Source organism: Antedon bifida, chromosome 7 (genome assembly GCF_963402885.1).
Source record: "Antedon bifida chromosome 7, ecAntBifi1.1, whole genome shotgun sequence".
In the NCBI taxonomy this organism is placed as follows: domain Eukaryota; kingdom Metazoa; phylum Echinodermata; class Crinoidea; order Comatulida; family Antedonidae; genus Antedon; species Antedon bifida.
In genome coordinates, this window is record NC_136232.1 from 8,390,676 (window position 1) to 8,415,509 (window position 24,834).

At 30.8% G+C, this 24,834-nt stretch overlaps 4 protein-coding genes across 4 annotated transcripts in view; 3 read left to right on the forward strand and 1 right to left on the reverse strand.

The window, feature by feature from the left end:
- The window catches only part of LOC144848882 (apoptosis inhibitor 5-like), a 101,476-nt gene that overhangs the window by 22,688 nt on the left and 53,954 nt on the right, over positions 1-24,834 (reverse strand). The gene's annotated exons all lie outside the window — the stretch shown is intronic.
- On the forward strand, positions 7,713-9,106 carry LOC144849056 (tripartite motif-containing protein 2-like). Its single transcript, XM_078706026.1, has 2 exons — positions 7,713-7,792; positions 8,563-9,106. Exon 2 carries the CDS (start codon positions 8,564-8,566, stop codon positions 9,104-9,106), a length of 543 nt encoding a protein of 180 aa, XP_078562152.1. The 5' UTR covers positions 7,713-7,792; position 8,563.
- LOC144849059 (uncharacterized) lies at positions 16,594-17,083 on the forward strand. The gene has a single exon (XM_078706029.1). It carries the CDS (start codon positions 16,646-16,648, stop codon positions 17,081-17,083), a length of 438 nt encoding a protein of 145 aa, XP_078562155.1. The 5' UTR covers positions 16,594-16,645.
- LOC144849058 (uncharacterized) lies at positions 17,030-17,601 on the forward strand. The gene has a single exon (XM_078706028.1). The coding sequence runs from the start codon at positions 17,058-17,060 to the stop codon at positions 17,520-17,522; it is 465 nt and encodes a 154-aa protein (XP_078562154.1). The 5' UTR covers positions 17,030-17,057; the 3' UTR covers positions 17,523-17,601.

Below are 24,834 nucleotides of genomic sequence, written 5' to 3' on the forward strand. Positions count from 1 at the left end.
AAAGTAGCCCACTATGAAGTAGCCCACTATGTACAAACATTGCTATACAAACAATACAACAAACTAATTAAACTAAAGAGAAGGTAAAGGTATTTATTTTGGTCTTCAAACTTAACTTAGAGAGATTCGATCCCATGCCTATCACATACTAGTACAATATTATCATTACAGAACTGGCGTTTTAACACGTATTAAACTGTGATATATGTATATGTATTGATAATTATTTAACATGGTAAAGTGAACAATTATAATCACATTCAAGTTTGAAAATCATTAACAAACAAACTATGGTGTGTTTCTATTGTGATGGATTGATTTAGTTAAGTGTTCTGCATCCCAGATTTTGAAATCATCACACCTACAGTAGTTTAGAATACTGCTCTGGACATATATTTTCAACGCAGAAAAACCAACTTTACAACATTTCATTATTGGGAAAGTTAGTTTGAATTCTTGTAACTATAACATTTGAATACAGTACAAGGTATTTACATATGCTTTTTTATGGATTTAATTTGTATACAAGTCTCATATACAAACAACCATGATACTGTAGATGGACTTAGTTAGACGTACAGTACTTAGGCATAGCTGGAATTGGAGAACTAGGTACATGTGTATCCTATTTTATTCTCCAGTCTTGTTTCTGAAATATAATCTAAAATATGGTGTGGATATTCAGTTAATAAGTAATTGTTATTTAATGCTCCATATTCATCTAAATTACACATAAAATCCTAATGTAATAACTTTTATTGTGTAGGGTAGAAAGTAACATGGTGAGAATATACAGTTCATAATATTATTATTATTAAACAAAATAATTACAAATTACTATTGCAGGATGACTAGCAAGGATTTAAGTTTACTTGGAGATATAGATGAGAAAGTAATAGAATGTTCTATCTGTAATGGAAGACTAGAAGACCCAAAATCACTTAGCTGCCTTCATAGTTTCTGTCTGAAGTGTTTGAAGAATTGGGTTCAAACCAATCATGGCAAGCTAACATGCCCTATATGTCGCAAAGAGTATCCTATTCCAGTAGGAGGGCTTCAAAAACTTGCACCAAATACATTTCTTAACAACCTCTTGGAAACCATCAAACAACATGAAGTAAAAGATGAGTTTACTGGCACTGCCTCTCTGTGCGCCTCTCATGATAAACCATTAGAAATGTATTGCACAAAATGTAAAGTACCAATATGCATAAAATGCACTGAAATGGAGCATGCCGCAGGAGATGGAAAACATGAACTAATTAACATCGCAACAGCATTTAATACGTTTAAGGAAACCTCAAAAGACTTAAAGAAAGCTTCCAATGAATCCATAAAAAAACAGAAAATATACTTAAAGTAGTCACAAAGAATTCTAAAGAACTAGAAGAAAGTAAAGAGGCAAGTCTCATGGATATTGATAACCAAATTCAAGAAATGGTACAAGTAATCCAGAAAAAAGGAGAAGAAATGAGAAAAAAAGTTGAAGCAAATTATATGGAGGAAAAGGAAGGTAATGACATACAAATTACAAATTTAACAAAAATCATCTCTGAATTAAACACAAGTGTGAGTTTCATAAATCAGTTACTAATGAGTGAGCCAGCAACTGCTATGAAATCAAGTGAGAGTGTATTAAATACACTAATGGATGAAATTAATAAATCTCAAGAAATCAAGCAAAAGGACAGCAGACAAATTAACTTCATCAGAAACAAACAACCAACTGATTTATTGAAAGAAAATGACATTGGAAATGTTGTATTCAAACCACTTCCTATCAAAGTAGAGGGTAAGCCTCATGGATTAGCAAAATGTGAGGATGATGATTGCTTCCTAGTTTCATTTCACACAAATAAAATTCACAAGTACAACCAAGCAGGAGAATGTACAAGCAAGATTACACTACCAAAAGGTGTGGGAGTTTACAGAATGTACAGAATGAAGAATGGCAACATAGCATTCAGTGATGGTTGTAATAAATGCATTAAAGTATGTGATAAGAATGGTCATGTGATTAAATCCATTGGTAAGGGTGCATTGATGGATCCATTTGGTATTCACATAGATGAGGCAACTAATGTTATATATGTAGCAGATTGGGACAATTATTGTGTGTTTATGTTTGACTTTAATAGCGGTAAGCAGTTAAAGAAGATAAGAACAAAAAATAAAAAAAATAAACACAAATTCACTGATGTTGCACTTACAAAAACTGGTAAAGTACTTGTAGCAGATAGAGAGCAGCATCAAGTATTATTGTATGATGAAAAAAAGTCAACAATCAAAGTATTCATCAATAAAGGATTTAAAGATGGTAAGGTGTGGTGCCCACATGGAGTTGTAGTTGATGAGGATGACAACATCATCGTAGCAAGCTGCAACAAACTACAACTATTCAGTATTGATGGACATTTCATCAAAAGAATTGATAAACAAGAAGATGGAATTAGTGTACCAGATCAGTTATGTATCATTTCTCATAACCCATGTATGGTTGCTGTAGCAATTTGGGGCGACATTAAAATATTTAATTATTAATGTATAAAATATATCATTACAATTAAGAAACAAAGTTAAATGAAAGATCAATTACATTAATTCAAAATTATCTATTAATTAGTTTATTTATTAACTTATTGTCCTAATTACACAAAGCTTAACATTTAAAAACGGTCTTCAAATAAATTGGAAAAAATTAATTAAAAATAAAACCTAAAATAACCAATATTATTTTTCAACTTTCATATGAGGCAAAACTTATGATGGTTGAATGACTTGTATTCTTAAATATCATTTGAACTATTGTATATATACTATAATTGTGTCATAAAAACAATAAAAATGTTTTTTTGAGTTTTGTAAATGTTAACATTGTTGTAGAAAAACTGCAAAAGATATTAGTAAACACAGACAGGAAGAAATCAGCTGAAATAGAAGATAATAAGTCACACTGTTTATGTAGGTGTTTAAAGAGACAAGACATTGTGTATACAACTTGTTTGAGCAGTTTAAATCTCATCTTTTATTTGAACAACAGTTATCAACAAATACATGCATACATGTTTTGGGAAGCACTTCCCATAATCAGTGTGAAGCTATATTACATGGTGCGTTTATTTGTACTTGTTTGAAAGTTATTTAAATAGTATTTTTAGAATAAGCCTAATTTGAATTATTGTATATATGTTACACAAGTTAAAGGAGAAGGCAGTTTTTGTTTTTCTAGTTTTAAATCATTAATTACAACATTATTCTTATTTTATCAAGTAAGCATAGATGTCTATGGTAATGGAAGTAGATTGTACCTTAATAAAGTATATAGTAATACTGTCTACCTAGTAATGTTAATTATTTTTAAAGCAAATTCCAGACTTAGTTTTCTCCCTGAAATCAAATGTATACTGTAATTCATTTGAGTATTTTTAGTTTATGTTATACTATAGTTTGTAGTCAAAAGCATTATTATGGTTTTCCTAGCTTTATACCATAATATATTATATTCATTATACATGTTATGTGATGAACATAATGCTCATTCCATCAAGTAAGCATTAATATGGTAGTGGTGTCTATACAGAAGTACTTTGTACCTTAATTAAGTGACCATATAAATGGATAATAAATAATATTAATAAAAATCTTGGCAATTTCAGTCTAGTTTTTTCCTTGAATTCAAATGTATAATTTTTTGAAGGATTTAATCATTGTTGTCTATTTAAATGTTTGATTGCATTTAGTCGAGTCATGGTATGGCAGTATAAAACATGAACGTCCTTAACGCTATACTTTTTATTCCCTTTCCATAGACTGAGATATGAGGGAGCTTTTGATTAGCGATAACGCAGTCACGCACTACCAACCTAGATCAGGTCAATCAGTGTGTCATTGCTTGGACCTAAAAACCATCAACCTAGCTGTGTCTAGGTGGCAAGGACACACGTCCTAATATCTCTGCATACACACAATGATTTAACTTGACATAGTTTGGTCATGCAAATCGAAAGCTCACAAATGTGTAGAATACAGTGTTTTACAGTACATTCAACTCTGAGAGTACCGACTGCAATATTCTCACATCATCATAGCAAGCGACAACAACAATTTAGTAGTGATGAACAATTTAACAAAAGAATTGATCAACATTAACAAGTACACATACATGCCAACATCTGAAGTTAAAAAAACGGGAGGTGGTGTTTTTTTAGGTCAACAGCGCCCTCTATCTATTTTGGAGATGTAAGGAGTGCAGTGTGTGACGTCATAAGTGGTATCGCGTGGTGGCTATGTGAGGGGAATCCCCTTTCTGTTCATAAAAAAATTTAAAAATTATGAACGCATATTTTAGGCCAGGAGACAAGTCTAAAATACTGGAGTCTCCCAAACCGGGAGTGTCGGCATGCGAGTACAGTAGATAAAATTAGTGATCCACATCAGTTATGTATTATTCATAACCCATGTATGGTTACTATAGTAAATTGCTCTGGTAGCACAATTGAAATATTAAATTCCCTCTATATGTCAGTTATATTATTTATTTTAAAGACTTTTGTTTGAAAAGGGGAAATAAAAATATGGTCTACTGCTTCATATGGTAAGCGTCCAATTATAACCCCATCAAACTTTTTAAAATCATTGTCAATACCAATGTACATAATACAATCTGTAAAAACTATGGTGCTTCTATTGTGATGGTTGCTTTAGTTAGTGTTTTGCATCCCTGATTTTGAAATCATCGCACCTAGGTTAGAAGACTACTTTGGTCATATGATGAGGAAGTTTGAAAGTGAAAAAAACAATTTTATTTAATCGTTCGAGAAGATTTGCTTTATTTCTTATAACGAACATTTCAGCTGCAAGCATAAGGTATTTTAGATTAGATTGTTGTAATTGTATTTTAATAATAAAAAATTGATTCTGTATATATTTTACAATACAAACAGATAGATAGATAGACATAGATAGGCACAGGTCTGGTTCGGCTGGATATACTGTATATCTAAAATAAACTTTGAAAGTACAATAAAGTCTTTATCTAAATAATTAATAAAGATATATGTACACACACTGCCAAAAAAGCACTGATGTCACAAGTATACCCTGTACATTTTAAAAATCAGTTATAGTACTAAATGCAAATGTTGGCTACCATGTTGAATGACTCACGTTTGCTATTACATCAACAGCTACAATAATACTTTGTGGACCTATAAAAGGATAGGCCCATGGCTATACAGTATACCTGTACAGTAGCTACATGTCCCAATCCCAGCAAATTAACATACATATTGTACACTACATATTTAAGAGACTGTGTATATACAGTACTCTCCATCCAACTTATAACATTTTTCTTGTATAAATTACAAATTACAGGATGGCTAGCAAGGATTTAAGTTTACTTGGAGATATAGATGAGAAAGTACTAGAATGTGCTATATGTAATGAACGGCTAGAAGACCCAAAATCACTTGGCTGCCTTCATAGTTTCTGTCTGAAGTGTTTGGAAAATTGGGTGCAAACCAACAGTGGACAGCTAACATGCCCTATTTGTCGCAAAGAGTATCCTATTCCAGTAGGAGGGCTTGAAAAACTTGCACCAAATACATTTCTTAACAACCTCTTGGAAACCATAAAACAACATGAAAATAAAGAAGAGGTTAAAGGCACTGCCTTACTGTGCCCCTCTCATGCTAAACCATTAGAGATGTATTGCACAAAATGTAAAATAACAATATGCATAGAATGCACTGCAATGGAACATGCCGCAGGAGATGGAAAACATGAACTAATTAACATTGTTACAGCATTTAATACATTTAAGGAAACATCAGAAGACTTAAAGAAAGCTGCCAATGAATCCATAAAAAAGGTAGTAAATGCACTCAATGTAATCACAAAGAATGCTGAAGAACTAGAAGAAAGTAAAGAGGCAAGTCTCACAGATATTGATAACCAAGTTCAAGAAATGGTACAAGTAATCGAGAAAAAGGAGATGAAATGAAGAGGAAAGTTGAAGAAATTCATATGAAGGAAAAGCAAGTTAATGACGTACAGATGACAAAATTAAGAACAATAAATTCTAAATTAAATGCAAATGTGAGTTTCCTGAATAAATTATTAAAAAGTGAGCCAGCAACTGCTATGAAATCAAGTGAGATTGTATTAAATACACTGATGGATGAAATTAATAAATCTGAAGAAATCAAGCAAATCAGTACTACTAGACAAATAAACTTTATCGAAAACAAACGTCCGATTGATTTGTTGAAAGAAAATGATATTGGAAAACTTACGTTCAAACCACTTACTATCAAAGTGGAGCGCAATCTTTATGGAGTAATAAAATATGATGATTGCTTGCTGGTTTCATTTTGCACCAATGAAATTTACAAGTACAAACAATCAGGGAAGTCTGTAAGCAATGTTACTTTACCAGAAGGTGTGAAAGTTAACAGAATGTACAAAATGAAGAATGGCAACATAGCATTCAGTGATGTTGGTAATAAATGCATTCAAGTATGCGATATGAATGATCATGTGATCAAATCCATTGGTAAGGGTGTATTGAAATATCCATGGGGTATTCACATAGACGAGGCAGCTAATGTTATATATGTAGCAGACGGGATAATTGAATGCGTGTTCACATTTAACATTAACAGTGGGAAGAAGTTGAAGACGATAGGTTCACAAAAGAAAGGAACTTATGGATACTCTGATGTTGCACTTACAAAAAGTGGTAAAATACTTGTAGCAGATGCAGGACACAGCCAAGTATTATTGTATGATGACAAGGACAAGTCAATGAAAGTACTCATCAATAGAGGAGATGAAGATGGTAAGGTGATGATGCCATGGGATGTTGTAGTTGATGAGGATGATAACATCATCATAGCAAGCAAAGACAAACTACAACTATTCAGTAGTGATGGGCAATTCATTAAAAGAATTGATGAACAAAAAGATGGAATTAGTAATCCAAGTCAGTTATGTATCATTTCAGATAACCCACGAAGGATTGCTATTGGAAATTATGACGGCGACACAATTAAAATATTCAATTATTAATGTTAAACAAGCAACACTTATATGAATTTTAATAAAGATTAAACAATCTTAAACTCTATCTTATCAGTCCAATTTATTCATAACAGAATTAACATCATAATTTAATTATTTTGAATCCAATTTAATATGTATATACAGTTAATATTGTAATTATTATAAACACAATACTTAGTTTATTTAGTCTAATTTTGTAAATTTCATAATTTTTTTAAGTACTGTATGCTCTAAATAATTTGCAAAGCTTTTAAAATATTTAATTACAAAATATTTTTATTTCATATGTTACACCTGCAATTTCTATGATTTATATAAATAAATACATAAACAAGTTTAAATGTTTTAACATTATTATGATGACCTCAGTATTTGTAATTTTTCATTTCGGCTATGCTAGAAAAAATTCTGTAAAAAATCATTGACATGACATAATGCTATAATAAATGATATGATCATGGACCTATACATTAGAATAGGTCCATGATATGATATACTATGCTGCTTCTATTGTGTTGACATGTCATTGATTATACTATGACTGACAATAAAGTATACATACATGCTTTAGTAGTGTTTTGCATCACTGATTTTGAAATCGTAACGCTTTGTGAATGCTTTGATCACATGATAAGGAAGTTTCAAAGTGGAAAAACCAACTTTATTGATTACTGTAAACGGTTGGTTTTAATTCCTAAAACTATCATTTGTTCTGAGAAATTATAAGGTATTTAACATTAAATAACTATATTAATTTATTTAGTTTAGTTGAATTAGTGTAGCTGTATTAATAGTCTCCTATTCAAACAATTCAAGATAGCTTAGTGAAACTTACTTTTCCTACAACACCAATCATATAGTGATTAATCATCCCTAGTTACATAGAGTAGTAAACATACACCCATGGCATATGATCACATGATAGAAATAAAACAAAAAGGAAAACCCCACTCTGGTGTGATTGTAAATGTTCATCTGGGTCTGGTTTAATTTTTGTTCTTGTTTCGTTTTTTCTGCACAAGGAATTTTTCTGTAAAAGCTGTTCATGTACAGAAAAACGAAACTATCAAGCAACTGTTACTAAGTTTTATATTTCGACTCGTGTGTTAAAAAGAAATTTTTATTTAAACTACTGTAAAAGTTCAAGATATATATTTTTGTATGAAATTTTGTATTTATGTGTAATATTACTCAATACAAATTTTATCTGTTTTTAGTAAAAGTGTAATCTGTTTGTAGACACAAAACTGGATATTTAAGAAACCTCAGAGCAGACATAAAATGTTGATTTACAGTATTGAGTAATCCAATTAACCTAACATATGCAATACTATAATAGCAGATTAAGTATTATTTGATATCTAGTCTAAATATGGGTGAGATTGTAGTGGAGTTGGATTATACCAGGGAAGCACTCTTTCCTAATTATTACTAGGTCAAATACAAAATGTTTAGGATAAGGCAAACTAAATAAGTTAATAAAAATTACTATTGCAGGATGGCTAGCAACGAATTAAGTCTACTTGGAGATCTAGATGAGAAAGTTCTAGAATGTTCTGTCTGTAATGGAAGACTAGAAGACCCAAAATCACTTAGCTGCCTTCATAGTTTCTGTCTAAAGTGTTTGGAAAAATGGGTTCAAACCAACAATGGACAGCTAACATGTCCTATTTGTCGCAAGTTGAATCTCATTCCAGTAGGAGGGCTTCAAAATCTTCCGCCAAATACAATTCTTAACAACCTTTTGGAAACTGTTAAACAACATGAACAGAAAAATGAGATCAAAAGCACCACATTGTTGTGCCCTTCTCATACTCAACCATTAGAGATGTATTGCACAAAATGTAAAGTACCAATTTGCATAGAATGCACTGAAATGGAACATGCCATAGGAGATGGAAAACATGAACCAATTGGCATTATAACAGCATTTGAAATGTTTAAAAAAAGCTCAGTCGAATTAAAAAAAGCCGCAAATGAATCCATAAGAAAAATAGAAAATGCACTAAAAATTGTCACAAAGAATGCTAACGAACTATAAGAAAGTAAAGAGACAAGTCTCACAGAAATTGATAACACAGTTAAACAAATAGTAAAAATAATCCAGAAAAAAGGTGACGAAATAAAGGAAAAAGTTGAAGTAGTTTATCAAAATGGCAAGAAATATAATGATGCACAAATTAAGAAATTAAAAACAATCAATTCTGAATTAGATACACATTTGAGTTTCCTAAATCAGTTATTAAAGAGTAAGCCAGCAACTGCTATGAAATCAAGTGACATTGTATTAAATACACTGAAGGATCAAATTAATAATTCTGAAGAAATCACACAAAGGGACAGTGGAACAATTAACTTTATCAGAAACCAAGATCAAATTGATTTATTGAAAGAAAACGACATTGGAAATGTTACAATCACAGAACTTACTGTCAAAGTAGAAGGTATACCTAGAGGAGTAGCAACGTGTGATGATGATTGCTTGCTGGTTTCATTTCGCACAAATGAAATTTACAAATACAAACAATCAGGAGAATGTATAAGCAATATTCCACTACCAGAAGGTGTGAAAGTCAGAAGAATGTACAAAATGAAGAATGGCAACATAGCATTAAGTGATGTCGGTAATAAATGCATTCAAGTATGTGATATGAATGGTCATGTGATCAAATCCATTGGTAAGGGTGTATTAACATTTCCACATGGTATTCACATAAATGAGTCAACAAATGTCATATATGTCGCAGATATTGTCATGCAATGTGTGTTGATGTTTGACTTTAATAGTGGTGAGCAGTTGAAGAAAATAGAAACACCAGATATAGGATCTCTTGAGTGTTCTGATGTTGCACTTACAAAAACTGGTAAAGTACTTATAGCAGATGAAGGAAAACATCAAGTATTATTATTTGATAATGATGATGAAAAGTCACTGAAAGTAATTATCAATAAAGGAGATAAAGATGGTAAGGTGATGATGCCAAGTGAAATTGTAGTTGATGAGGATGATAACATCATTATAGCAAGTGTAAACAAACTACAACTATTCAGTAGTGATGGACATTTTATCAAAAGAATTGATCAGCAAGAAGATGGAATTAGTGATCCACGTCAGTTATGCATCATTTCTTATAACCCATGTATGATTGCTGTTGCAAATTACAGTGACAACACAATCAAACTATTCAATTATTAAATTTACAAACAAAACTCTGTATACAGAATAAAATAATAATACCTTGAACTTTTATTAAAGTATAAAATCAATATAACTAAATTTTCTTCTTTTGTTGTATTTTTTGGGGCATGTCTTGTACACTAAAGATAGGTGTAGGTAGTTGTGCAGTATGTTGTTCATTTTCATAAACATACAAAGCCCTTAGCCAGAGAGGGTATGAGTTGTTATTATTGTCAATATTACACAAAATTGCACAAAACAGTGACATAATTGTGATATATTGTGTACCATAGTATAAAGCTCTGTCTACACTATCAAACTAGTGTGACAAAAAAAGTTTGATGTGCCCAAATATGGTAGTGATGTGCCCAAATATGGTAGTACATGCATCATCATGTCCATATATGGACATATCACATAACATAATATTTAATAGTGTAGACAGAGCTTAAGTCTTACATAAAATATTAAATACTTTTGTTCTATTTTTTTTACGCATAATAAATTAGTTTTCATGAAAGAAACTTGTTATATACATGGTGTATAAATTAAATTCATTCTCTCTCACTGTATGTTGATTTTTCTAATGTGCTGAAATTTGTCTGAAAACAAAAGTCTAAATTTTATCAATTCATTTGATTACTTAATATCATTATACTGATTTGAAATACTTATGAACAAATCAGTAATCAAATATGCAAGTTTATATTATTTTTTTTATATTTATATTATGAAAATGATATGTGAAATTGTCTATTTTGATGACTTTCAAATTGACATGAATAAATGGCATTATGTTCGAATTTTACAGAGACCTTAGAGTTTCTAAATTAAATTATTAGGTTAAACAGGAAAAAGGTGTCTCAATACAAAATGTTTTCAGTGTTAAAAAAACTAGAGCATCAATGATGAAAAGCCCACTATGTATTAAGAGCTATTGAACGTACTGTAACGTAAAGCATTGATTATGTACAATGCTAAAGTCTAAAAAAATACATTAATATGTAAAAGTACATGTGAAATATTATTTCAAGGAGCTTGGGAGCTGTTTAGTAGGGAAGGGCAATAGCTGATCGAAAAACAGTATTTTAAGCCATGGGTGATTGTCAAAATATTGAATTATTAAAATTGAACAAGCAAGACTTCCACTGTGTATTGTAAAATAGTAACATTACATTGTAATTATTAAGTAACAAAAAAACAATTAAATTATCTTTAGTATTTTGTAGTGTTGATCTTTTTGTCTAATATATACACATACTGTACATGATCTTATTGTAAATTTCTTTATACTGAAATTGTAATTATAACCGATAACTAAATAAATGTGAATTGAATTGAAATTGAATCTGAATAATTATGTAATCTAGTGATTTTAAATGCTTAATTTAATACAGGAATTTAGTTTTTCAATAGTACAGTACTTCAATTAGTTAAAACAATTTTTTAGTATATTAATTTTTTTAGTTTGATTTAATTTTAAGGATGAAGTAAAAATGCATTAAACAATATTTTAATATTTTTTGTTAAATAAATATTTTATTTTTTTAAATTTTATTTCATTTCATCATCACCCTACAGTGATCAAACGTCACCATTAACAGGGTTGAAATTCGTAAAATATTATATAACATATTATATACAAGCAAAAATCAACAGATAACAAGACAACATTTAAATAATACTGACATTAGACAAAACCATGTGACGGAAACAAGCAAGGGAATCAAAAAAAATATCAACAGATCCATCAATTTTACATAGTGAGTGGTATAACTTAGGCAAACGATTAACAAAACCATTTTTAGTAATATTTACCCTCCCTCTTGATATAGAAAATAAAGCAGGATTACGCAAATGATATTGTGGAACAGAAATAGGAAAGTACACTTCAAAATTACCATGAAAAATTGAGTTCACAGCCTTAAAAAGAAAAATTAAATCAAATAACTTACGCCTATCCGCTAAATTAATAAGAACGTCTTTGCTAATAGAACCAAATTTACGCACATAAAATCGACAAAACTTGTTCTGTACACTCTGTAATCTAGAAGACTGGGCAAGAGAAATAGAGTTAAAAATAACACTGCAGAATTCAAGATTCGACCTAACTAAAGATTTGTATAAAATAACTAATGCCTTTTTATCGTTGATATGTCTGCAATGTCTCCAAAGAAAACACAAAAGTCTATTGCATTTAGAGACTATAAAATCAATATGTTTACAGAAGGTTAATGAACTATCTAAAAAAATACCAAGGTCTTTGTGAACAGAGACTCTTTCAAGTATAATATTCTTAATATAAAAGTCAAAATAGATAGGTTTTTTCTTAAGAGTAAAAGACATTGATTTGCATTTAGAGGCATTGACTGACATATTCCAAGTGTCGCACCAGTGAATGAGTCTGTCAACGTCTTCTTGTAACAACAACATATCATTTAAAGTTTGTATAGACTTAAATAATTTAATATCGTCAGCAAACATAAGAACATTAGAATGACGAGGAACAAAGGAAAAATCGTTGATAAACATAATGAAAAAAAGAGGCCCCAAAATAGACCCCTGAGGCACGCCAGATAAAACTGGAAGCCATTCAGACGCGTTACCATAAAAAGTGACTCTCTGAAACCTGTCCGATAAATAACTTGTAAAAAATAAAATTAAATCGTGATTTAGACCAAATTGTTGAAGTTTAAACAAGAGCAACTTATGGGAGACCCTGTCAAAGGCTTTAGCCATGTCTGTATATACAACTTCGCATTGCCCTTTTGCATTTACTGCGTCATACGCATGTGACAACAGAACAGACAAATTTGTTTCACAAGACCTTACTTTTAGCTATTGTATTCCAATATTATATACCACATTTTAAATTTTAAGACATCAATTTAATAATGTTAACGTTTTACCTTGTTCTAAGGTTTATAATAATTAAGGTTGAGCACCTACGGTTAGTGTATATTTACATAAATAATTAGCATGATACATATATACTGTAGTAATTTAAATTATGCTTCTGTTTTTTTAATTCCTCTGTTCTCTACAGTATATGTAGTTAAGTTTAGTTAAAAACTTAAAATTGTGTTCAATATTATACATACAAAAATAATAAACAAAATCACGTAGCCTGCTTTGTAAGAAAAATACATCGCTGTACAAATGATATAACAATTATAATAAATCAGAGTAATAGGAATTGCAAAGTATTATGTATCATAATAATATTTGTTTAGAGTAGGCATAACTGATCATTGCTTGACATGGTAAAGTGAACAATTATAATCACATTCAAGTTTGAAAATACTTAACAAACAAACTATGGTGTGTTTCTATTGTGATGGATTGATTTAGTTAAGTGTTCTGCATCCCAGATTTTGAAATCATTACACCTACAGTAGTTTAGAATACTGCTCTGGACATATATGATATTTCAACGCAGAAAAACCAACTTTACAGCATTTCATTATTAGGAAAGTTAGTTTAAATTCTTGTAACTAACATTTGAATACAGCACAAGGTATTTACATATAACTTTTTTTTTGTGGATTTAATTTGCATACAAGTCTCATATACAAACAACCACGATACTGTAGATGGACTTAGTTAGACGTACAGTACTTAGGCATGGCTGGAATTGGAGAACTATGTACATGTGTATTCTATTTTATTCTCCAGTCTTGTTTCTGAAATCTAATCTAAAATATGGTGTGGATATTCAGTTAATAATTAATTGTTATTTAATGCTCCATATTCATTTAAATTACACACAAAATCCGAAAGTAAAACATTTATTGTGTCGGATAGAAACTAACATGGTGAGAATATACAGTTCGTATTATTATTTTTATTAAACAAAATAATTACAAATTACTATTGCAGGATGGCTAGCAAGGATTTAAATCTACTTGGAGATATAAATGATAAACTAGAATGTTCTATCTGTAATGGAAGGCTAGAAGACCCAAAATCACTTGGCTGCCTTCATAGTTTCTGTCTGAAGTGTTTGGAAAATTGGGTTCAAACCAACAATGGACAGTTAACATGTCCTATTTGTCGCAAAGAGTATCCTATTCCAGTAGGAGGACTTCAAAAACTTGCACCAAATACAATTCTTAACAACCTCCTGGAAACCATCAAACAACATGAAGAGAAAGATGAGGCTAAAGGCACTGCCTCTCTTTGTGCCTCTCATGCTAAACCATTAGAAATGTATTGTACAAAATGTAAAGTACCAATATGCATAGAATGCACTGCAATGGAACATGCCGCAGGAGATGGAAAACATGAACTAATTAACATTGTTACAGCATTTAATACGTTTAAGGAAACATCAGAAGACTTGAAGAAAGCTGCCAATGAATCCATAAGAAAAACAGAAAATGTACTTAAAGTAGTCACAAAGAATGCTAAAGAACTAGAGGAAAGTAAAGATGCAAGTCTCACAGATATTGATAACCAAGTTCAAGAAATGGTACAAGTAATCAAGAAAAAAGGAGAAGAAATGAGAAAAAAAGTTGAAGCAAATTATATAGCGGAAAAGGAAGGTAATGACGTACAAATTACAAATTTAACAAAAATCATCTCTGTATTAAACACAAGTGTGAGTTTCCTAAATCAGTTACTAATGAGTGAACCAGCAACTGCTATGAAATCAAGTGAGAGTGTATTAAATACACTGATGGATGAAATTAATACATTTGAAGAAATCAAGCAAAAGGACAGCAGACAAATTAACTTTATCAGAAACAAACAACCATTTGATTTATTGAAAGAAAATGACATTGGAAATGTTGTATTCAACCCACTTACTATCAAAGTAGAGGGTGAGCCTTGGGGGGTAGCAAAGTGTGATGATGATTGCTTGCTGGTTTCATTTTGGACAAATGAAATTCATAAGTACAAACTATCAGGAGAATGTATAAGCAAGATTACACTACCAAGAGGTGTGGAAGTTAGCAAAATGTACAGAATGAAGAATGGCAACATAGCATACAGTGATCTAGGTAATAAATGCATTCAAGTATGCGATGTGAATGGTCATGTGATCAAATCCATTGGTAAGGGTATATTGATGATTCCATGTGGTATTCACATAGATGAGGCAACTAATGTTATATATGTAGCAGATGTAGGAAATGGATGTGTGTTGTTTAACATCAAAAGTGGTAAGAAGTTGAAGAAGATAGGATCACAAAATGAAGAACATGAATACACTGATGTTACACTTACAAAAACTGGTAAAGTACTTGTAGTAGATGCAAGACACAGCCAAGTATTATTGTATGATGACAAGGACAAGTCAATGAAAGTACTCATCAATAGAGGAGATGAAGATGGTAAGGTGATGATGCCATGGGATGTTGTAGTTGATGAGGATGATAACATCATCATAGCAAGCAAAGACAAACTACAACTATTCAGTAGTGATGGGCAATTCATTAAAAGAATTGATGAACAAAAAGATGGAATTAGTAATCCAAGTCAGTTATGTATCATTTCAGATAACCCACGAAGGATTGCAATTGGAAATTATGATGGCGACACAATTAAAATATTCAATTATTAATGTTAAACAAGCAACACTTATATGAATTTTAATAAAGATTAAACAATCTTAAATTCTATCTTATCAGTCCAATGTATTCATAACAGAAATAATATCATAATTTAATTATTTTGAATCCAATTTAATATTTAAATACAGTTAATATTTTAATTATTTTAAACACAATACTTTAGTTTATTTAGTCTAATTTAGTAAATTTAATAATTTTTTAAATACTGTATTCTCTAAATAATTTGCAAAGCTTTTAAAATATTTAATTACAAAATATTTTTATTTCATATGTTTCACCTGCAATTTCTATGATTTATATAAATAAATACATAAACAAGTTTATATGTTTTAACATTATTATTTTGACTTCAGTATTTGTAATTTCTCATTTCGGTCATGCTGGAAAAAATGATGGAAAAATCATTGACATGACATAATGCTATATGATATGATCAGCAGTAGTCATGTGATGCAGTTTCAACCAATCATGTTCACGTATTTACATTGGCTATGTAATATAATGTCATACTATATGATGGTATACCATAAAACTTCTATGGTGTTGAAATATCAGTGATTGTATTATGAGCGACAATAAAGTGCTTAAATAAATACTTCAGTTGTGTTTTGAAGCTGTAACACTTTGTTCAAATAGACAAATGCTTTGATAACATAAAAAAAACCAACTTTAATCGCTTACTGTAAACGATTGGTTTTAGTTCCTGAAACTATCATTTGAGCTGGGAAATTATAAGGTATTTAACGTAAAAAATTCTATTACATTTATTTAGTTGAATTAGTATTTCACAAAATGTAAAGTACCAATTTGCATAGAATGTACTGAAATGGAACATGCTGCAGGAGATGGAAAACATGAACTAATTAACATTGCTACAGCATTTAATACTAAACAGCCAATTGATTTATTGAAAGAAAATGACATTGGTAATGTTGTATTCAAACCACTTCCTATCAAAGTAGAGGATCATCCTTTGGGAGTAACAAAGTGTGATGATGATTGCTTGCTGGTTTCATTTCTCACAAATCAAATTCACAAGTACAACCAATCAGGAGAATGCACAAGCCAGATTACACTACCAAAAGGTGTAATGGTTTACAGAATGTACAGAATGAAGAATGGCAACATAGCATTCAGTGATCTGGGTAATAAATGCATTCAAGTATGTGATATGAATGGTCATGTGATCAAATCCATTGGTAAGGGTGTATTGAAGACTCCACGTGGTATTCACATAGATGAGGCAAGTATATGTAGCAGATGAAGAAAATGGATGTGTGTTCATGTTTGACATTGATAGTGGTAAGAAACTGAGAAAGATAGGAACAAAAAATGAAGAACATGAATACGTTGATGTTACACTTACAAAAACTGGTAAAGTACTTGTAGCAGATGAAGGAAATGATCAAGTATTATTATATGATTACAAGGACCAGTCACTGAAAGTATTTATCAATGATGGATATGAAGATGGTAAGGTGATGTGGCCAAGTGGAGTTGTAGTTGATGAGGATGACAACATCATCATAGCAAGTATTGACAAACTACAACTATTCAGCAGTGATGGTCAATTCATCAAAAGAATTGATGAACAAGAAGATGGAATTAGTGTACCACTTCAGTTATGTATCATTTCATATAACCCATGTATGGTTGCTGTAGCAAATGAGGGTGACAACACAATCCAAATATTTAATTATTAATGTATAAAATATATCATTACATTAAAGAAACAAAGTTAAATGAAAGATCAAGTACATTAAGTCCAAATTATCCATTAGTTTATTTATTAATTTATTGTCTTAATTTAACATTTAAAAACAATCTTCAAATAAATGAAAAAGATTTCTTTCAAATAAAACCCAATAACAAATTGTTATTATAAATTTATTATTTTATAATTTTATGAGGTGAAACTTACGATGGTTGATGCTTGTATTTTCAAACATTAATATCATTTGAACTAATGTTATGATTATGTCCTCATTGAAAAATAAATGTTTTAACATTGATGTAGAAAAACTGTAAAAGTAAACACAGACATGAAGAAATCATCACACAGTCACATTGTTATGTAGGTGTTTGAAGGGACAAGACATTGTGTATACAAATAGTTTGAGCAGTTTTAATCTCATCTTTTATTTGAAGGACGGTTATAAACAAGTACATGCACATGTTTTAGGAAGCACTTCCCATTATCAGTGTGAAGCTATATTACATGGTGCGTTTATTTATACTCATTTGCACCGGTATTTAAATAGTATTTTTAGAATAAGCCTAATTTGAATTATTGTATATATATGTTACACTTGTAGGCAGAGGCAGTGTTTGTTTTCCTAGTTTTAAATCATTAAAGATGACCCATGTATGATTGCTGTAGCAAATTGGGGTGACAATACAATCAAAATATTCAATTATTGATGTATAAAATATATCACTACATTAAACAAACAAAGTTAAATGAAAGATCAATTAAATTAAATCAAAATTATTAATTAGTTTATTTATTAATTTATTGTCTTAATTACACAAAGCTTAAAGATGTATTGTCCCTTGAAACACAAAAAATGAAGGTCAAAATATTCTAAATTTAAATTGGCCATATAAAAGTAATATTAAAGTCGAAAATTTGAGCCAAAAACAACAATTTTACGTAATTAACAGCTAAATTAATTTGATTACATTTCGTCTGGATAATCCTCCCGAGCGAAAGTAAAGAAATATTTATTAAACCATGAGTATACATTATGCATGATGTTAATTAGGATTGTTTACAACTCGTCACGGATGAGAAGGTGTTTTCACACAGATCACGAGGAAGTTTTATGATTATGCATACAGAGTAGCCAAATAAGCGCGCTGTATTATGAGATATGTTTTGATAGAAAACTTTGGAAGTCAAAATTATTTTTTGACCAAAAAACGTTTGTATTTCAGTTAAATGATTTTTTTTTTCGACTCACTTTTGGTGAAAATTAATAACTATTATGATACTTCAAAATGACACACTTTTTTTCGACTCATTTTTGGTGAAAATTAATAACTATTATGATACTTCAAAATGACCCACTTTTTTTCGACTCATTTTTGGTGAAAATTAATACCGTAACTATTATGATACTTCAAAATTACCCACTTTTTTCGAAATCTTTTTTTTTTTTTTGAGGGGGAATTTGACAAAGGGACAATACATCTTTAAATACAACATTATTCTTATTTTATCAAGTAAGCATAGATGTCTATGGTATGGAAGTAGATTGTACCTTAATAAAGTGATTCCAGACTTAGTTTTCTCCCTGAAATCAAATGTATACCTTAATTAATTTGAGTATTTTGAGTTGATGTTATACTATAGTTTGTAGTCTAAGCATTATTATGTTTTCTTAGCTTTATATCATAATATACCATATTCATATACTGTACATGTTATGCGATGAACATTATTCTCATTCTATCAAGTAAGCATTAATATGGTAGTGGTGTCTATACAGAAGTACTTTGTACCTTAATTAATTGAACATACAAACTGTTACTAAATAATATTAATAAAAATCTTGGCAATTTCAGTCTAGTTTTCTCCTTGAATTAAAATGTATAATTATTTGAAGGATTTGATCATTGCTGTCTATTTAAATGTTTGATCGCATTTAGTCGAGTCATGATATGGCAGTATAAAACATGAACGTCCTTAACGCTATACTTTCTATACCCTTTCCACAGAGATAGTGAGGGAGCTTTCGATGAGCGATGACCCACTACCAACCTAGGTCAGTTCAATCGATGTGTCATTGGTCATTGCTTGGACCTAGAAACCATCAACCTGTGTCTAGGTGGCAAGGACACGCGTCCCAATATCTCTGCATAGGCGCAATGATTTAACTTTACATAGTTTGGTCATACAAATCGAGAGCTCACAAATATGTAGAGTACAGTTGTACAGTACATTCAACTCTGAGAATACCGACAGCAATATTCACACATCATCATAGCAAGTCAACTATACAACTATGTAGTAGTGATGGACAATTTAACAAAGGGAGGGTGGTGGGTCCTCTATGTTAGTTATGTTGTTTATTTAAAGACTTTTGTTTGAAAAGGGGAAATAAAAATAAAATTGATGCCTATTGAAATCCGTCAGGCAACTCAAAACCCACCTTTTGAATTTTTAATTTTTTAAATTTTTCTGTCTATGTAAAGCGCATTGAGGCTTTCAGCATAATGCGCTATATCAAGTACCAGTTATTATTATTATTATTATTATTATTATTATTATTATTATTATTATGGTCTAGTGTTTCCTATGGCAAGTGTCCAATTACAATATAACCCTAAACGTTTGAAAATCATTAACAACACCAATGTACATAATACAATCTGTAAAAACTATGGTGCTTCTATTGTGCTTCTTCTATAGTTAGTGTTGTGCATCCCTGATTTCTCATTTGGGCCATGCTGAAAAAAATGCTGGAAAAAATCATTGACCTACAGGTATGATATGATGCCTTATGATGCTATACCATGCTTCATATGAAGGATCCAGGATTTTGAAATAGGGGGCCCAGGGCCGTAAAGTAGTTTAAAAAAAGGGATGAACTTAATTTGATGTCCTATCTTTTGCATACAATTTTTTTTAATTTTGAGGGGACCCGGGCCGGCTGGCCCCCACCCCCCTTGAATCTGCCCCCTGGCTGTTTCTATCTTGTTAAAATTTTTATTGATTATTTATGAGTGACAATAAAGTGCTTGAATAAATTCTTCAGTTGTGTTTTGCAATACTGATTTTAAAGGCGTAACCTCTTGTTCAAATAGATGAATTCTTTGATAACATGATCACAAGTTTCAAAGTGCAAAAACCAGCTTTGTTCGATTACTGTAAACGATTGGTTTTAATTCCTGAAACTCATTCATCATTTGAGCTGGGAAATTATAAGGTATTTAACATAAAAAATTATATTAAATTTATTTAGTTGAATTAGTGTAGCTGTATAGTCTCCTATGTAAACAGTTATTACTTTTCCTACAATTAAATTCCAAGCAGAGATGTATTGTACAGACATCCGATGATCACATGACAAGAAGTAACCAATAGTAAAACCCAATTGATAATGGGTGGATAAATAAATTGCATTTTTTTTATTCAATAAATTGAAAATATGCAATTTTCTATTTATGTGTAATTTATTAAAAATAAAATCTTTTTGCAGAATGGCTAGCAAGTATTTAAATCTACTTGGAGATTTAGATGAGAAAGTACTAGAATGTTCTATCTGTAATGAAAGACTAGAAGACCCAAAATCACTTAGCTGTCATCATAGTTTCTGCCTGAAATGTTTGAAGAATTGGGTTCAAACCAATCATGGCAAGCTAACATGCCCTGTTTGTCGTAAAGAATATCCTATTTCAGTAGGAGGGCTTGAAAAACTTGCACCAAATACAATTCTTAACAACCTCTTGGAAACCATCAAACAACATGAAGAGAAAGATGAGGCTAAAGGCACTGCCTCTCTGTGTGCCTCTCATGCTAAACCATTAGAAATGTATTGTACAAAATGTAAAGTACCAATATGCATAGAATGCACTGCAATGGAACATGCCGCAGGAGATGGAAAACATGAACTAATTAACATTGTTACAGCATTTAATACGTTTAAGGAAACATCAGAAGACTTAAAGAAAGCTGCCAATGAATCCATAAGAAAAACAGAAAATGTACTTAAAGTAGTCACAAAGAATGCTAAAGAACTAGAGGAAAGTAAAGAGGCAAGTCTCACAGATATTGAGAACCAAGTTCAAGAAAGGGTACAAGTAATCCAGAAAAAAGGAGAAGAATTGAGAAAAAATGTTGAAGCAAATTATATAGCGGAAAAGGAAGGTAATGACGTACAAATTACAAATTTAACAAAAATCATCTCTGTATTAAACACAAGTGTGAGTTTCCTAAATCAGTTACTAATGAGTGAGCCAGCAACTGCTATGAAATCAAGTGAGATTGTATTAAATACACTGATGGATGAAATTAATACATCTGAAGAAATCAAGCAAAAGGACAGCAGACAAATTAACATCATCAGAAACAAACAGCCAATTGATTTACTAAAAGAAAATGACATTGGAAATGTTGTATTTAAACCACTTTCTATCAAAGTAGAGGGTGAGCCTTCGGGAGTAGCAAAGTGTGATGATGATTGCTTGCTGGTTTCATTTTTGAGAAATGAAATTCACAAATACAACCAATCTGGAGAATGTATAATCAAGATTACACTACCAGAAAGTGTGATGGTTTACAGAATGTACAGAATGAAGAATGGCAACATAGCATTCATTGATTGGGGTAATGAATGCATTAAAGTATGTGATATGAATGACCATGTGATCAAATCCATTGGTAAGGGTATATTGAAGAGAACAATAAAGAATCCATGTGGTATTCACATAGATGAACCAACTAATGTTATATATGTAGTTGATTGCGACATGGAATGTGTGTTTATGTTTGACATAATTAATGGTAAGCTGTTGAAGAAGATAGGAACACAAAAGAAAGAAAATGGATACTCTGATGTTGCACTTACAAAAACTGGTAAAGTACTTTGTAACAGATGTAGTAAATCATCAAGTATTTTTGTATGATGACAAGGACAAGTCAATGAAAGTACTCATCAATGAAGGAGGCGAGGATGGTAAGGTGAAAGGGCCATGTGGAGTTGTAGTTGATGAGGATGATAACATCATCATAGCAAGTATAGATAAACTACAACTATTCAGTAGTGATGGACATTTTATCAAAAGAATTGATCAACACAAAGGTGGAATTAGTTGGCCAACACAGTTATGTATCCTTTCTCATAACCCATGTATGGTTGCTCTAACAAATAGGGGTGACAACACAATCAAAATATTTAATTATTAATGTATAAAATATATCATTACATTAAAGATCAAGTACATTAAATCAAAATTATATATTAATTAGTTTGTATATTAATTTATTATCTTAATTACACAATGCTTAAAATTTAAAAACAGTCTTCAAATAACTTTGTTAATTATAAATAAAACCTAAAATATCCAATATTATTTTTAAAATTTCATGAGGTGAAATTTATGATGGTTGAATGACTTGTATTTTCTAATATCATTTAAACTATTGTATATAATACTATAATTGTGTCATAAAAAATAAATATTTTTTGAGTTTTGTAAATGTTAACACTGTTGTAGAAAAGCTGTAAAAGCTAAGTAAACACAGACAGGAAGAAATCATCTGAAATAGAAGATAAGTCACACTGTTATGTAGGCGTTTGAAGGGACAAGACATTGTGTATACAAGTTTTAATCTCATCTTTTATTTGAACACTGACGGTTATCAACAAATACCCATGTATGGTGGCTGTAGCAAATTGGGGTGGCAAAACAATCCAAATATTTAATTATTAATGTATAAAATATATCATTACATTAAAGAAACAAAGTTAAATTAAAGATCAATTACATTAACTCCGTCTTAATTACACAAAGCTTAAAATTTAAATACAATCTTCAAATAAATTGGAAAGATTTGTTTAAAAATAAAACTCAAAACAACAAATATTAATTTTTAAAATTTTATATGAGGTAAAACTTGGTATAATGACTATTTTCTAACTTGAATATCATTTGAACTAATGTTATAATTATGTTATAATAAATAAAATGTTTTTGGTATATATTTAGTATTTTTAGAATCAGCCTAATTTGAATTATTGTATATATGTTACACTTGCAAGCAAAGGCAGTTTTTGTTTTTCTAGTTTTAAATCATTAAATACAACATTATTCTTATCTATATATAATTTTAACAAGCAAGCATAGGTGTCTATGGTAATGGAAGTAGATTTTACCTTAATAAAGTAATCACATACTGTATATAGTAATTGTACTACTGTACTAGTAATTTTTTTTATAATTAAAGCATTTTGAAGTTATGTTTTTTGCATACAGGTCTAATTGAATGATTTATTTAACCCTTGTGTTTTTAGAGTAATACCCTTTTCACATCTACAAAATGTAACAACTTGTAACCAGGTTGGCAGGTCTCGAGTTTGTACTGCGCATGTTTGTTGCTCTGGAATTTAACTGACCAATCACAGTACACTAATAATTAAATAGTGCGCCCAGCTATGCTATGACAATACTTTCTCCAGAGATTTCTCCGGGTTTGCGTATGCGTGTATGAAAGTGTGTAATAAATCGGGGTATCAAACCTGGTTACAACTTGTAACCATTTACGCAGATGTGAAAAAGGTATAAGACTACTTTGTCTATATTTTATTGAATGATCTGTTTAAACTTGTTGCCTGTATAATTGTTTATCAGAGTCTGATAAAATATATTACTAGCAATTATACTCGCCCCAGGGCAGGTTTTAAAATTAGTTTAAAGCCTTCTCAGTACATAACACCCGATGCCAGTAGGCCTACCTCCCTATACTCACCAACCCCCACCCCTCTTCAATAACACCCCACACTCTTTTTTAAAAACAAATTCTTCCCAGTACAAATTCAATTCAACTCTAGCTTCAAATTGAGAGGGTATACATATCTACGATAGGCCTATGGTTTAAGTACGTTGTAAACTGTGTAAATAAATAGGTGTCATATTGGCTGATAATTAAAATATCTAATTTTGATACTGCGGCCCCCTAGCCCCCACCATCCAAGCCACAATCAACAAACCTTAACTCCTCCCCTGGACAGTTCAAATGTAGTAACTTTTCCTATTACAATTCCAATCATATAGGCTACTTCATTACGCCATCATTTTCGGTCCTCCTCCTCCTCCCACTTCAAACACACCCCAGATACTGGGTGATGTGTTTAAGAAGGTTCCAATAAAAATTATGTTAGCCATCACTCCCAACCCATAATCCCTCAGTGGCAGTTTTCAAAAGTAGTTTAAAACATTCCAAATACAGTTTCGGTCTTGGTGATAGGCCTACATCCCCACCCCAAACTCCCAGCCCCTTTCCAGGGATAA